Source organism: Chelonia mydas, chromosome 21 (assembly GCF_015237465.2).
Source record: "Chelonia mydas isolate rCheMyd1 chromosome 21, rCheMyd1.pri.v2, whole genome shotgun sequence".
Lineage (NCBI taxonomy): Eukaryota > Metazoa > Chordata > Testudines > Cheloniidae > Chelonia > Chelonia mydas.
This window is the reverse complement of record NC_051261.2, coordinates 5,557,305-5,573,904: the sequence shown is the minus strand read 5'-3', so window position 1 is coordinate 5,573,904 and position 16,600 is coordinate 5,557,305. Positions and strand designations below refer to the sequence as shown.

General features: G+C 42.8%; 1 protein-coding gene across 5 annotated transcripts; it reads right to left on the bottom strand.

Moving 5' to 3' along the window:
- Positions 1–987: 987 nt before the first annotated feature.
- Positions 988–10,841, bottom strand: C21H1orf116 (chromosome 21 C1orf116 homolog). Of its 5 annotated transcripts, none has more exons than XM_027827505.3 (4): positions 10,557–10,841; positions 5,854–6,005; positions 3,823–4,000; positions 988–3,246 (listed from the first exon to the last, which is right to left on the bottom strand). In XM_027827505.3, exons 2-4 carry the CDS (start codon positions 5,944–5,946, stop codon positions 1,901–1,903), a joined length of 1,617 nt encoding a protein of 538 aa, XP_027683306.2. In that variant the 5' UTR covers positions 5,947–6,005; positions 10,557–10,841; the 3' UTR covers positions 988–1,900. The 5 variants fall into 5 exon arrangements, with proteins under 5 accessions (XP_027683306.2, XP_007065144.2, XP_043389436.1 ...); XM_007065082.4 differs by having other exon boundaries at positions 10,671–10,789; XM_043533501.1 differs by lacking the exon at positions 10,557–10,841 and adding an exon at positions 10,372–10,498.
- Positions 10,842–16,600: the final 5,759 nt, after the last annotated feature.

Below are 16,600 nucleotides of genomic sequence, written 5' to 3'. Positions count from 1 at the left end.
TAGCAGCCTACCACTGGCCAGCACCCTCACAGGAGAATGTAGGTTCTGACAGGTCCCTACCTGTGCTCCTGTCAGTACCAAGTCAGTTTGGAGGGGCAGGCGTCGCCCTTGTCTCAACTGTGACATTGTGTAACACGTTTCTCTCTCCAGCACAAAGGTCAGCTGAGTGTAACACCAACCCACGGTTCTGATTGTACAAAAGTTTGTGCTGTAGAGTGGAGATTTGAAAGTCCAGAACTGTAGTTGTCCTGCTCACCAGCTCAGGCCTTGCAGGATCTTCTGTAGCGCTGACGTGATCACCCAGAAGGACGAGCAACTCTTCCTCTAGCCTCAGGCAGCTATTTCCACTGAAGGAAAAATATTGTCTTCCATAGTAACTGATGTAAAACCCATGTGGGACATTGCTGGAAGAATGCTATGTGTCCAATGATTAGTTAGAGTTGACTATGTTGCCCCTAGATACATGCATTATTGCAAGTTTTGCCAAGTCAGGGCAAGGCTTCATTGCTCATGAATAGATCCAATTAACCTATAAAAATTTAAAAAGTGTATTGTATGCAATGAACTTGGAGAGGAAGCCAAGCCCATAGCAGAGAAAGATTTAGTCTTAGTGGTAGCTACTGCATCTCTCTAATCTAATGTGCTAGAATAACTGACCATATAAAGGTCAGTTCAGAAGTTGAATCAAGTTTTGCTCTGGCCACCATCCAGCACAACCCTGCTTACTTTAGTGGGTTGCACTTAATCTCACAGCAAGACCAGTAAACGCCGTCATATTATAGAAATGGACGTAAACACCACATTAAAATAGAACCTAAAAAGTTGCCATACCACTCAAGTGCAGAGGTAACAGTTTCCTTATTGGTTCACTGCTCCAGATTGAGAGGACATTTAAGAATAAAACTTGTTCTTCCTACCCTCCCAACACTTAACTGTTGAAACATACTGTCTTTTTAAAAGAGGAAATCCACAATATATAGTCATTTGGCCATTTAAAATAGTTTATTACCAAAATAAAAAACCTCTAAGATAAAAGGGGCATAACATAAAAGCACACAAGGCGTCAGCAGTAGTTTGCTCATACAGCTGGATATAATAAACCAGAGGTCAGATAAAAGTTCACGAAAGCAAACAACAACATCAACTTCTACTCATCTGTATTTTCCCCCCTCATATTGGGCAGCAGTTCTGAATCGGATACCTACACAAGTTCGATTGCCTGAAAGGCGACTGGCAGAGCAGCATCAAGCACACTTACTTCTCACTGCTATCTGGGCTAAAATATCCAGGTCCTGATCACACTAGCAGTTGCACATGCATCGCTCCCATTGGCTTCAGGAGGTACGTGCATGTGCCCAATGAGATGAGCAGGTCCCAGAAAGCTTTGAATAATAACACACACACACACACACACCCCCGAGCCAAATCCTGCCATCCTGTCTTTCCCAGATTGGCTACCTCCCCACCCCGCCCCCCCCCTCAAACCACATGCCAGGAGTTCATGGTTTCCAAACAGTGAACATTTAGGGGAGCAAATGCAATAAAACATTTAAGGGAATGTTCCCATCCATATACTTATTCCCATTACATATAAATAATTATACACAATATATACACGTGATGTCTATTTAGCATGAAGCTTTGAATAATTTTAATCACAGTATTAATTCAGGCCAGTCCTCCTGAGGCCCTGGAGGGGTAGAAATCAAACTGTGAAGATGCTCATTTTCATGCTGCCAGTTCAGAGTGTGCAGAATTAATCTGTGTGCCTAGAACCCTGTTACAAGACTTTGCTGCGTTCACCCAAACAGTTTGTCCCACTTTGCTGAAGAGGAAGGACAGAAGTTCCTGTATTCATAGCATAAAAACATAGGTGAATTTGCACAAAGTGTTGGATTGTTTATTCCTTCAGTAGGCCAAGTTTTTTCAGAGCCTCCCGCCGGTTTTCATCTGTTGCTCCTTTAGGGGTGATTTTTACACTGACACAAGTAGGCCGGGGAAACTTCAGCAACGGGTAAGAGTTGTGCTTGTCACCTTTCCCCAGCTCCTTATCATCAGTTTTGGATGCTTTGAATTCAATAAAGTCTTCCTTTGTGCCAAGGGAAGCTGGGCGTGTTCGGTTATTCCTGAGAACACTGAGAGCCAGCATCTTAGAGACTGATGTTTTGCCAAGCGAGCTGCTGTCCATGTTCTGGTCCTCCCTGCTCCGACCTATGCCTGAACGCTCCAAGGAGTTGGATTTGATTGTCTGGCTCAAGCCAGGAGCCGCACGCTCTGCTGGATTTAAACCTGGAGCATGATCAGGTTTCTCATTCATAGGAGCACCAGTCCCATCATCACCGTTTAAGTTATCCCTACTACCAGCCCTAGGAATGAGGACAGGGTTTGGTTTGGGAGCAGTAGGAGGTCTGACAACATGGACTTTAGATTCCCTTCCTTTATCATGTAGGAGTCCCAACTTCTCCAATGCCTCCCACCTGGCTCTTTCCTGCTTTTCCACAGAAGAGTCACTGGTGCTGGATTTGTACTTGGGTGAAGATGGAGAAGGCCCTTTTCTATTGTGATTGGGGTCTAAGAGTGGTGCTGGTCTGATTTTGCTAGGTTTAAGGATAATATTTGGTGGCAGTTTTCTTGGCTTTGGGGCTGTGGGAGGCCCTGGCTTGATGATTGAATCCAGAGAAGCTTCTTTTGAGGGTAATTTCTCTTGATTGCCTTGAGGATCAGTGGCTCTCTCTCGTCCCTTCTCACAATGTTTCTTCTCCTCTTTCAGAGGCAGCCTTGCATTCTCCGGAGCAGAAGGCTGTGGTGCAACTTCAGCCTTGTTCCCCGTTGCTGCCTCAGGTAGTAGTTTGTCTTCACTGCCATTAGCAGATCCCTTGCTTCGGGGATCCTGGAAGGGTTCAGGGGGGTGGATAAGTACAGACTCCAAGTCTGATGGCTTCATCTGAGTACTCACTCTGGGCTGGTGATTTGACGTGTCCTCAATCCCCCTTTCCTTGGGCATCTTCCACGAAGACTTCCCTGTCTCTTGAGCTGTTGGAGTTGGACCGTCAGTTGCTTTGCTGACAGAAACCTTGGTGGTGGTTTGTGCGCTTGCTGCGTTGACACTCCTTGGAAGGCTGCGGTAGCCTGAGCTTGTAACCACCCCTGGAGCAGACCTTGAGAGAAGCGATCCATGCTTATCACCCTTTTGTTGTACTTCATGTAGCTGACCAAAGCTTTCAGTGAGAGACCCACTGTCCAAATCTAGACAAAAAGGTAAGTGTTAAGTATGCACCTACATGCAGAGCATCGCATCAAGACCACCCAGTAGTTACATACAGAGCTAACCTTTTTAATGGGGCTGCCAATGAACAGAGCCAAGATACCCAACTTCAAAAAATGTACGAGGGGGATCTTAGCACTGGGGAGGTGAATATATTTTCTTATTGCAAAGATATTAAGTTTGCAGTTAGTGACACACAGATTGCCTGATCAGTCCTAGAGATTGACATTTAATATTTTCTAGGGTAAACAGCATATAGATATTTTGTCCTACACTTTTGCAGACTAGCTATTTACCTTTACCAGGACAACCAGCAGGCTCTTCTCCAAGGGTAATCTACACTAGGTGCATTGGAGACAGACAAACTTTAGTCCCTTCTCCCTACCCCAGCACAGATTTTTCTAGTCAGTTGTGCACTACCAGGTGTTTACTGTATGAGGGAAGCTCGGACAACATTCTGTCCCCTCTGCTAAGATTTCCTGTGTCACGGGGCTTTCAGTCCTGGTCACAGAAGGCCCTGAGTTCTCTGGGGTTCAGAATGCAAGTTTTAACCTTACTTTTTGGAACAAAGTCTCTCTTTGGCCATGTTCTGGGGAGCTCAGAACGTTCAGCATAATCAGTCTCATCAGCAGAAACCCCACTGTCTGCTTCCGTATCCAGAGAATCAATAGTTTCTTCTAGGAACATCAAACATTCCTTTTCCTCGATAGATAAATAGTCATAGCTGTTATCACTCTAAAAGAAAAAAACAAAACCACAAATGGGGAAATTAGGCATAATGAGGTTTACAATCGAATTTATCGTTTAAATGAAGCCAAGGACAGCTCTCTCCTGCAGGATCTAACTGTTGAATACCCAGAAACTGCCAGTCTGCCAAGTGACAACAACTTAGCCACACTACCAGAAGCACTACTTAAGGGCAACCTCATTTATGAGTATAATCAAACAGCCTCTGAGGATCTACCATTCCTGATCAAGCAATTAGAATCCTGCCCCCAGCAGCAGCCACTAACTTTCCTTTGAAGCATCAGTAATCCCGTAACACATTTGTCTGGCTAGTTGTACTGTAGACAGGCCACATTTGTATGGATCAGCCATATTGAGTTTTGGAAATGTGGCTAAGCATCCAGAAATTCAGAGGTCTCAGGAGTATGATGGCTGCTCTCCATGCTCTGTAACCCCCCCGCCCCGCCCGTCTTTTAAAGAAGCACTGTAGGATCCGTCTCAATTATCACTGGACCGTAAGCAACTCTTCTGCTGTGTCACATCATCATTAGTTTCAGGGCCAATGGAAGATGTTATTCAACTCTGCAATGCAGCTTTAGATGCCTATAAAACTGAAGGCATGGAAGGGAAAACATGTATTAACCATGACACACAAACCTCCACCTCGCGGGGTGGGGGGGGGGGGGACCTCCCTTATTTTGGAAAAAAACATCAAGCTGGATCTGGTATCATACAGCAACTAGTCTGCCCATCCCTTAGTTATACACAGGTCTATTTCTGGTGTGCAATAGCACGGAGGGCCTGTTCTGTACAGAACTGCAGTGAGTTCATTGCAATATGCTCGAAGTCAGAGAGGAGTAATTAGTCTCCCTAATCCTGAAATGTGTTTGATGCCAACTAGCACTAATGGATAGGTGCAAATGCATGATTTTCACCATTTAATGGGCCAAATCAATCACTGGTTTCATTACTGACTCACTTGGAATTAAATCTAAGTGGAGTGTGGTTTAATACATATCTCCTTTAGATTAACTTGGAGTCAACTTTGTTATAGTTAGTCACACTTTGGTCCCGCTCAGGAGATCTAGCCAGCTAGACTCCTTCTACGTACGGAGTGGAGTGCATGGGCCCGGCCCCCTGACACAACCCAGGCTGGATTCAGGGCTCTAGCAATTCAGAAGAGGCAAAATGATAGTCCCCACTGGCCAAGCCATTCTGAGCTACGCAAAGTTGCGCACATCGGCAAACACAGACCAAGCCAACCTGCACATCAGTTGGGAGCAGGTGATCAGCTTGTTTTGTAAACTTAAGTTTGCCACTGCATGGGTCTCTCACGACACTCTTCCATTGAGCTACCGGCTGGGAGCTCCATAATGTATAGCTCTTAAGCAATGCCATCGCAGTTCAACTGCCCAGGGTGCTTGACTGAGAGCAGCAGCGTTACGATTGCTTTGGAGCCAGAGAAGGAGTTTGGCATCACAATTCAGCTGTACTGATTCATGCCTGTGGTGATGAGTCTTTTATAGGACTGGGCTTCACTCTCTTTGCTTAGGCTTAGTGATCGCCTGTGTTTGTGCTGCACTATGGTTTGATTGCTGGAATATACCAGAGAAAGAGAATCAATGAAAAAACTGCAAACTCTTTGGGGCAGGAACCATCCTTTTGTTCCATGTTTATACAGTAAGTAATACAATGGGGTCTTGATCCATGACAGGGGCTTCTTTATCCTACCCCAGTACAAATATGTATTTAAAAAAAAATAGAACAGCACTTTCTGCCTACCTAGAATCCCTCCTTCAGAACTTACAGGGCCACCAGCTGCTAGCCCTGGAAAATAAAGGTTACTTAAAATATTTACTTACAAATTCAGAGTGGCTTGAGATAGTGCTGACCATGCTGTCACAACTGCCAGAACCTTGACCAGCTGTCCCTAGCCACAAATCCTCTTTTGGCATATCACAAATCACCGCGGCAAGAACTTCCAGGAGCAGGTGTAGAGCAGTTCCAACTCAAGCTGCAGAAAGAGCATGATGTGCTCAGTATTGTATTAGTTATGCTTGGAACTCACTCACACCAAATCAGACACATCAGTTATATTTGCATTCAACTCTAGGGAAGCAATGAGGACTTCAGATTTGTTTGAAGTGGCCATCCTTTTGTTCCGAAGAACTGTTCACAAGTTAGTGACTTTTTTTTTTAAAATAGTCATCTGGAAGACTCCAGGGCTCAATAGACCTGTAATAGGGTAAATGCCACTGATTCAAACTGAGCCCACTTTGGTAGTGATCACAAGCTGTCGCTATCCACTGACAGTCTAGGGGGTCTCTGCAACATGGGTAAGGTAGTGATTAATGGGCAAGGGAAAAGAAAGCCAAAGAGCAAAAGCAATGCAATGGTTAGTTCTCAGCTCAGCTAGGCTCAGTCCACATGCTAGGATGGGATGAAGCAATTTCTGAAATTGTGCTGACCACTTCACTTTGTCCTTGTCTCCACTTGCTGTTTTAAACAATTTTTACTGCTGGTTCAACTGCATCCATTGGCAGAAGAGGGTAAAATTCGTAGCATAGACAAGACTGAAAAAACATAGCCAAGGTATTTTGGAGAGTTTAACAGGTGGGGCTAAATCTTACCAGCCTGCTAACTAAACTGGTTAGCATATTTCTTTACCATAAGCTTCCTCTTTGCAAGGTGCTAGTTTTTTTCCACCCCACACCTAAATGATGCAAGTTTGTCAGCTGCCACAGGGAGAGGTGCTTGTTTACCTAAGTCATGAGTTTAGGTGGGTGTGTTCATGGCATAGCCTGTGTGAAGAAGAGCACCTCAGAGGTTCCTTGTTCTCTCTGGAGAAAGACATATCAGTAATGCTAAGAGGAAAGGGTCTTGCTTTAGACAGCCCTAGGTTTGCTAAGGGTCTCCGTGAAACTGGATTCAGAGGCCCAGATAAACTGTAGTAACTCATTTAATGGGACTGTGGGTGTACTGAGAGCTTTGATTTAAAATTATATATATTATGGAAGTTGAAATTCAGAGACACATGCAGATGTATTTTTCCTTGGATCAGTGAAATTCTAGTTACGTACAAAACATTGAATTCTTCTTTCATCCTAGGATTTAAAGCACTATGCAGAGCGGGAGTGAATTATCCCCATTTTCCACATAAACAATCAGAAGCTAAACAACTTGCCAAAGTCCCACAGCAGGGCAGTAGCAGAGCTGAGAATGGAGCACTGGCTTCTCTCCCTACTCTAGCCACTAGACCATGCTGCCTTGTGACCACACTCTCACAAGCTCAATAATTAAATCTGTGACCAGCCCTGCATCATAAAATTGCCAACCCCACCCTCTACACATTCTAAAAGTCATCCAGCTGCTGATCAATATCTTTCCCTCCCATCATGGGCAACTGGTATTTAGACTAAGATCAGATCTCTGACCCACATTTGTTAGGACCATTACAGTCAATGTGGTGCAAATATTACCTATTTTGTGAATTATTGTATGACAAGCCCTCTAAGTCCAACGTGTCAAAACGACCACTGCAGAGACAATGTCACGAGTAAAAGAAATAGCTAGGAAATTGTAACTGATGAATGCACAGCCCATATGCAATGGCTGCTTTTCTAGAGGTCACTTCTTCCCCCGATATACCAGCAGGTATTTGAATGTTTCTAGGCTAATATGTTTAAAATAGAGGCTAAACTCAAGTGTATTGTTATCTGTAATTAGCTCCCAAGAGACTTCCAGCTCCTTATACCTGATGGCAAGCTCAGACGAGAGGGTTGTTTTAAACATGTTGCTTTTAGAGAAGTTTGTATGTACAGTATCCAGTGACAATGCTTTATGGAGGCAGAGAAAGCGCCAAGTATTTCAGCAAATGTGAAGATATGAAATGGAGGTCAAATGTTGACCAAGAATGAGATGGCCTTTTATAGGCTTAACGCTAGAATGCGCTGCTAAGGATTTAGGGTGTGCGATTAACTCAAGTTAACAAAGGCTAAAAGTTAGCTTAAAAAAGTGTAGTTATTTATAGCCATAAAATCTGAGATATGAAATATTAACATTGTGAAACACAGCTCAGTGATATTGCATATTTAAAAAAAGAGAGTGATACATATTTTCCAGATGCATGCTGCCTATTCATCAAAGAAGGGAGAAGGGCTGGGCCACAAATACTTAATCCACTAAAAATACAGCCAGTATTACCCATCAGAAGGGAAGGCAAAGCAATTCTTTGTAGTGTAACCTGGTGGGGCTTTCAGCTGTGTGGCAGCTGGCTTTTTTTATTATTATTATTAAATAAACAGCATCACGAAGCCACATCTAGTAATACAGGATTAGTCAGACTGAGAATTTTTTTTAAAATCTTTCCTGAATAAAGAGAGAATAAATTCCAATACACACCACAGGAGATACGATCCCTCAATGCATACAGCAGTCTTAATTTAAATGTTCGATAAAGTATTACTTTAAATAAACCACCACCGTTTGGTCTAGGAAAGCAGGTAGGGGGGTTTTTTTGTTTAAACAACACAGCCAGCTGTCCAACAGTTTGGCAATATGAGGAGCAGGTTGAGTGTAAGGGACCTTAGGACATCATGGGATCTATGACTTAGTAATGCTAACAATGCAAGAAGCCACATGCGAACATTAGTTTGAATGAGACCCACAAGTTTCCTTCAGTGGTACTTGTAAGCTCTTCATTAGTTCCCCACCCATAAATATTTAGGATTGAATTGGTGTTTGTCGGAAGTCAGTCTTACACTGACTTGCGTGATGGCTGAAACCTGAAGTGGCTAGTTCAAGCCAGCGTCCTGTTTACAAGCGTTTGTCATCCACACAACAGAAACAATGCCCTGTGACCAGTTACACATCACAAACAACAAAATACAGGCTCTCCAAATTTGAGCACAAGAGCTTTAGGTTCAAAATGAAGAGATGCAAGTCACACTGTTTGTGAAGAGACCTAAATTCATCTAATTATTAGGAACAAAAAGTTCACCTGGATCTGTATCACAGCCACAAGTGTGGCATTTACAAAAATATACAACTAACCACCATACAGAGTTGCATGATTACTACACAAGGTCTCATTTGTTCTTTAGGGCAAAGCTGGGGAAGAAAAGCATTCTAGACTACCAAGACATACGCACATGCTTATGGGGCAGATCAAAGGTACCAAAAATGGAAAGATAACAATAATTTGAGTTTACCTTCTTGTTTCCGCCTCCCCCCCCCCCCCCCATGATCTTCCATCATGAACTTCAACCCACTATAGCTGGCAAAAAGTGACAAGAAAAATTGAGTGAGGTTTTTCCCCTTTTGCAAGGTTCAAAATAGTTATCAAAAACTTTCCCATCTACCAAAAAAAAAAAAAAAAAAAGTGCCAGCAAACTACAGTTCAGTGACCATTTTGATTTTTAAAAACTACAAGGAACGAAATTTCAACAATGCCCAGCTCTTCTACTTTTTTTTGTTTGAGGAAAAAGCCATTTTTCCAACAAGCATCAAGTTTAACAAAAAAAAAAAAAAAAAAAAAAAAACACACACCCAAAACCAAACAAATGCTGGTAGCTGGATTGCTACAACTGCCCTTCAAAGCTTTGACCCTCAGTCAGCAATGGGCTAGGCAACATTAATTCTGTATGTCAAGGCAGCTTTTAATGCAACTACTAACACAAATATTAGTGACACAGCTATTTGAGCAACACATTCATGAAGCTGTTTTTGGCTAGGGCAGAGCAAGTACACAAAACATGCACTTTGCACACAGGTGCAAAGGACACGAGCCTGTTCAACAGACCACTTTCACAGGTACAAAAAAGCGTAACTAAAATTCTTGGCAGCTAAAGTTGCAACTCCTTTAGTTCTACAACAGGATCAGAGGTATCAAGGCTCAAGCTGAAAGGAGATGAGAGCTACTGTCATACCAATTCCCCTTGGTTACATAAATAGATCTAATTGATAAAAGCTTTTCTTGTTAGCTTCTAACTAGCATGGGAAACTGTATTAAGAACACCAAGTGCTTCTAAATTAGAAGAAATTAAAGACTCCCCCCCCACACACACACACACCCCACCACTACTGATCATAAAACCATTTTAATTTTTAGGGTCTAGAAGCTAAAGAATCCAGAGTAAAATCCTGACTTCATTAGAGTCAATGGGATTTACATTTCACCCTTGTGAGTTTTATCTCCCATTCTCTCCAGCCTTCTCCCTAGAGACTATGCAAAATAAACTATTACTTGTCACTCATTAGAAGCTTTTAACTTCTGTCACCAAGCTGGTTGCAGAGGAACCTTTTCGAGCACTAATAAGGAAGCAGTGAGAAATCTAGAAAGCTTTCCAGATACCAGAAATTGTACCCCCAAGGGATTTCACCTGGTCGGCAGCCCCTGCAGAGCAGGCAGATTGCAGTAGTAGATATTGAAACGGCGGGGAGGAAATCTGAGTTAGACTCCAAAGCTCTTTCCCAAACCTCTTTTTCCACCTAGCTCCTCCCCAACTATCCTAGAATCTCTTCACTTTATGTTAAACAAATACAGCTCAGTCAGATATTAACTCACCTTAACTAGAAGAGAGAGAGAAGGATCAAAAGTCTCTGTTTCTCTAAGCAAGGAACTAAAACCCCAAACAGACCCCTCCTGTTCTGTTCAGCTTATGACCTATCACTGACTTACCTGGACAGGTATGCCTCACCCACCCTACTGTTGACTGCCACCCAATCACAAACTCTCCTCCCAACTTCTCACTCCAGCTGTTCTCAAAAATAAGGAGGGAGGGAGGGGCTTGATATTGGGGTGGGACGAAAGATTTCTTTGCTAATCAAAACTCGCTGCTTCTTGCCGTGACAGCCAATGAGATCAGAGGGTGGAGTACACATTGTGGCAGCTGGAGAGGGGCTAAGTGTACAGCAAAAAGGGCTCTTATAGTCAGCTGAGGGAAGGGGGGAGGAAAGAGACAGGTGAACAAATGTAAGTTAAACTAATTTCTCAACTGTCATGAGAAGCTTCTTTGCTGCTCCTAAATTGGGCCATTTTCTCTCCCTTTTCCTTTGTCGATAGCTTAGTGCAACTGAGGTGTGCAGACTGGCTAATTCAGGATGCTTTAGTCCTCTGTCCACAGAACAGGTACAGGTGGGGCAAGCTCCCCATCTCCCTATGCTAACAAAATGCCTCTTGCTTGGACCTAAGGAGGTCAGTTGCAGGCTGACTCAATCCTTTCAGAATGCTGATACTTTGCATGCCTAGAGCAACTTTCATCTGAGGGAAAGCGCTTTATGATCCTTCTCTAATTATGCCTGTGAGAAAGGTACTACCATGACTCTTTTATAGCTGGAGAAACTGAGGCAAAGTGACTCCATGGTAGAGCTAGGAAAAGAACTCTGAAGTCCTGATTCCTTGTCTTTTGCCCCACAACCCCGGTCAATAGACCCATTGCCTTCCAACGTTTGCTGAGACAGACCAGGTATGCCAGTTGCTATGGTGTTTCTTATTGTAAGATCATCTGTCCTCCCTCAACTAGACTGAGACAACCAAGCCACTTCTTACAGGTCACTGAGCGGCCCTTTCATTTCTGCTGCCCTCAATCCCTTTAACTTCCTGCCTCTGTCTTAAACATTTTAAATAGGTCTCACAGGAGACACCTTAACCTGGCATCGTGTTTTTCTGCATAGTTAGTGACGTTTGGAGGAGTCAAACTCGTAGCCTTGACCAAAATGCATGTGTACATAATAATTAGCTCTCTTGTGAGGTGTTTAGTGGTGTGTGACAGTGAATATATTAGTTCTCAGCAAGTTTATTCTCTTATGTGGTTAAGTAGCTTAGCTTTTACATTCAGTGCAGAAGAGCTTTAATAGGATGATTTTTTTTCCCCAGCTATAAAAGTGTGGATTGCTAGTGAAACAAGCTTGTCTCTATGTATCACTAAAGGCTTCCCAGATTGGACCACCCCTAGAGATATCCTAATCATCTGCACCTCCATTAACCGTCTTTGTAGCAAACCTAGCACCCACAGCAATGAGTTAATGCAATATGTGTTCCTGCTTCCTGACTGTTTTGTGAACCTCGACAGTAATCAAGCAGGGGAAACTTTCCCTCAGCCATATAAGCAACTGATTGCTCTTAGACAAGAGCACCTTCCTCTCAAGCTGCTGTAACAGCTGCTGCTGGAGTCAAGCAACTCAGGCTGGTAATGCCGCTGAAATCAGTGACTTTAATTTGACCTTGTGTATTGACCCTGCCGTGTGCCTTCAACTCCCAGTGACTGCAGCAGGAACAGGATTAGAGCCCGAGGATCTGATTCTGCCAACTCTTGCTCATGTGAGTAGCCCTGACCTCAGTGGTGTCATTGCTGTGAGTAACAGCTACTCACGTGCATAAGGGCTTGCAGACTCAGTGCAAACCATTCATTGACAAAACTCCCTTGAGCGTAACTAGCAACAGTTACATCAAAGGGGACCTTGGCCCAGTGGGAATTCCTGGGTTAGCCTTGGCACAGTGCATACTGAGAGTCGCTGTGTTGTGTTTTGCGGGAGAGGAAGCAGAGTAAGTGTGTGAGCGCACGCACCTCCCATCATGATTCTGCCGTTTGCATTAGCACTTTCTACATACTGCAAAAGGCAAAAAAAACCTATTTACAAATGCCATTAAAGCACTCTTGCAGCAATCACAGATGGTGATGAGCACAGAAATATTTTCCTAACCATTAACTGAATTCAGTGAAACATTAATGAAGCAGCCTTGGATGGGAGGAAACTAGATTTTTAACATGCTGGAGACCAGGAAAGTGCACAATAAACTGTATGCTGGAATTACCCATTTTACAAGGGGTGGAAATCCTGCTTGCACCTGTGAATAGACCCCAGAACACTTCTTGGAAAGATAACAAAGCTATTTATGAGTGTTCCACCACTAAAGACACTGCAAGAATTCTGTAAGTGAGGAGGGGGAGCGGTTTCTATATGGCCGGCTGATTTAACATAATTAACCTAGCTCCGCCATTAGCATAAGTTTTAAATTTAAGCTCATTGGATCTATTCCTTTTTTACACAATGGCTTGTGTTTGATTTGCCCCCATGGAGCTGAATTACCAACCCTCCCCACCGTGTGGGGCTGGTCAGCAGGAATTCAGTGCATGGAACATTTTCAGGTTCAGACCCTCTTCTTCTCAAAACTAGGGGTTCACCTCTGTCTCATTGCAGCCTCTCCAGTGGGAGGTTTGAAATGTTGAGCCATGGGTCCTGTGCAAAGCTCAATCCTCCTGGCTCCCCCCGCCCATGATACTTTCTCTACATCCCAGGGTTTCACTCCCTCTCCTGCCCAAACACCTTCCACTTCTTATTCAAAGCCACTTGTCATCTGAAGTGATAAGGCATCTCCTTTGGTAGCATCTCCCCCCCATGAACAAGCATGTCACCTCTGCAGTCTGTCTCCATTAGGCAAAGAGAGAGTCCAGACATTATTTTCAGACTGAGGTCACCCTTGAATCATTCAGCTGGCTCCATGTTGTGCAGTACGAGCTGTTTAAAAGAGTAAGAAATGATTTGTCCCTTTCTGCTTCCCTGATTTTAGCATCTGCGGCTACTATTAAAGTTACAGTCCTTCTGGTGGGCAAGCAGGTGGGGCTCATTTGTAATGCTCCTCTCACCAAGACAGCTCATATCTGCTCAAGGAGGTTTGCCACATCCAGCCACCAAAAAAATCCAAGCATAACCCCAGCAGCAAACTCCCATCACTCAAATCCACTGGCTGACAGGCTCACTCAGGGATACGAGCTTCAGTTATCAAATAAAGGAGCTGCTCTTATGCCAACATGTATTCCCTTAGCACTACCCTGAATAGTGAGATGGAAAGGTTATTTAGCCATACAGAGCCATGTAGAAAAAACTAAGGCAGAGGGGGGGCTAGACCAGAGCAGCACTGAGATTCACCTCTCAGCATTTCTAGGTCATCCTCCACTCAAATGGGAGAGGGTCTGGGGGGTCAGAGAGCAAAGAAGGGGAGCAGTCTCCTAAAACCATGGATCCAAAAAGAAGGGACACCCCTCCACACAAACACAGTGGATACAGCTTGCTGCCACATGGCTGAGACCCCAGGGGCAGTTGCAGAGAGTTACCTGGAGGAATTAATGCCATTTCAGCATTAAAACCAGTTGAGAGATCCATGTGGTTATCTCTGGGAAGAGAATCAGGCTGGATGTCAGAGTTGCCTGTATAATTGAGTGGATTTGACATTTATGTTCTTTCTCTGGTATATAATAATTGGTGTTTTATGCATCCATGTTCTTTAAAGATGATCCATAGAGGAAAGAGTTGTATTGTTGGTTGTATGTAAGAAATCTAAGTTTTTGCCCATCTAGCTACCAATTGCTCAGCTAATAAACATGGTCTTGAAAGTTAATATAATTTTAAAAGTACGGGGTGGGATTTTGAAAAGCACTCAGCATTGACCTAACACAGCTCCGATTGAAATAAATGGTAAAACTCCCATTGCCTTCACTGGGAGCAGAGTCAGGCCAACACTGCGTGCTTTTGAAAATGTTTATACATGTTCCCATTTCTCTCTTCCCCTAAAACTAAGAGCAATATGTCTATGTTCAAAATATCCTGAGCTGCTTATTTTATTTTGCTGTAAACAGTATCTTGCCTCACCTTGAGCAGAAGATTGTAAGAAAGAGCTGATATTTTTCTTACAGTTACTATTATGTAACATTTAATGTTCCTGCATAAACATTCTTGTTGTAAATTCAGGCGCACATGTGCTTGGTGGTATGCTACAGAGCTGTAAATATACATTATGCACATGCAGGATTCATATAGTCTGCAGCAGTGTTGTTCCATACACAGGCACATGAAGGCCACACTTTTCCATATACACCATACAGCCAAAGGACACAAATTAACTGTGGTCCAATCCTGTAGTCATGAAACTTCCATTGACATCTACAGGTGTTCCACCTGCAATATCATACTTACTTTAAAGTCATTTATTTAAAAAAATCCCTTCACTCTAGTTCTAAGATCATATAGCAAATTATATTTAAAAATTTCAGTTATTTGCATTTCACTAATGAATTAATTAGATTTATGTCCCTCTTGTTTATAGTCACTTTCTAGTTAGAGAAATAGGGATTGCTAGACTGGATAGGTGGATCATTTAGTGCAGTTTGCTGTTTCCAAGAGCGGCCATCACCAGATGCTTTAGAGGAAGATGCAAAAAACTCTGTAGTGGACAATCATGGAATAACCTGCCCCTAGGTACAGTTTCTTCCTAATCCCCTTAATTAGAAGGTGGTTTATGGAATTTCTCTTACATTTTGGGGAAAAAAATTTTTTTTAAATAATTTCACCTTTCAGTAGTGAGCAAAATAGCATTTGGAAAAACAAACTGCTTACAGTTCCTCTTTGTCTTGATATTTTTCTTCCAATTATGTGGGTTTGGTAATAAAATAGAATACACAACAGCTTTCCACAAGCTGCACCTTCTCCTTGCTTAATAATTAACAAAAAGGTTCCTTTTGGGGAAGGGGCACAAACATTGACTGTACTAAATCTATAAATATCTGTTTGATATTAATTACCTTTGAATAAAAATGTGACCTATTTTAACACTTGATATGCACGCCCAAAATATAGTCAAATTTGTGGCTCAACCAGTTAAAGTACATTCCGTTTAGGTGATTTGCTCTATGCCAAGCTTCTGGCTGGTTCTTGCCTATTTTTCCTCTTGAAGCAGGCAAGTTAAGTAATCAGAAAAGCGTATTTACCCATTGCAAGTGCAAATAGAATTTTCTTTTGTAGACATTCCGAGCCATGTGTCCTACTAAATCAGTAGAGGTGTTGATAGCATAGGGACTCAAAATAGTTCTTGCTCCTTGAAAATAGAACCCTCGCAGCCTGATACCCTCTGTGTGAATTAAACACATCATAGCATCTATTAATTTAGGTCCTGATCTGCAAGGGGCCTAGCACTCTTACCTCCCGTTAAAGTATCAAGTGCGCAGCACCCCTAAGGAGTAGGCCTAAAAAAAGACCCTTTTTGACTGCACATAAACTAAAGACCCTATCCATGAGCATTAGTGAGAACCTGAGTTGTTTTTCATGTCCTTCCTCCAACAATACAGGCAGGGACAATCGAAAGCTGTGCCTAATTTTATACATACAGTATGAAGCACACACAATGACATAGGCAAACACCCCGCTCCCAACACAAAAGGACTTTGGACATGTTAACAGGTTCAGTGTACCTCACCATGTTAATACAAATAATTCATCTGAAACCTTGTCAATAAGATATCTTACCAGGCTGGGCTAGTCACCTACGTGTAGTGCTATTTCCACTTTTCTCCTGTGAGCTGTATACAGTTCAGTACCAACAAACCAATTAGGCAAAATGCTAATTAACAGATAGCATTTATATAGCACTTCACATTTTCAAAATATGTTACGCTACTGAACCTTAACATGGCTGTGAGATAGTTAAGTTCCCCCATTTTACAGAAGGAATAAAATGAGGCAGAGAACTTAAGTGATTTGTTCATGTTCAGAAGTAGTGAGAATTAGAGATACAGTTAGAACTCAAGGGTTGACTTCCAGCACAAAGTTACAGTA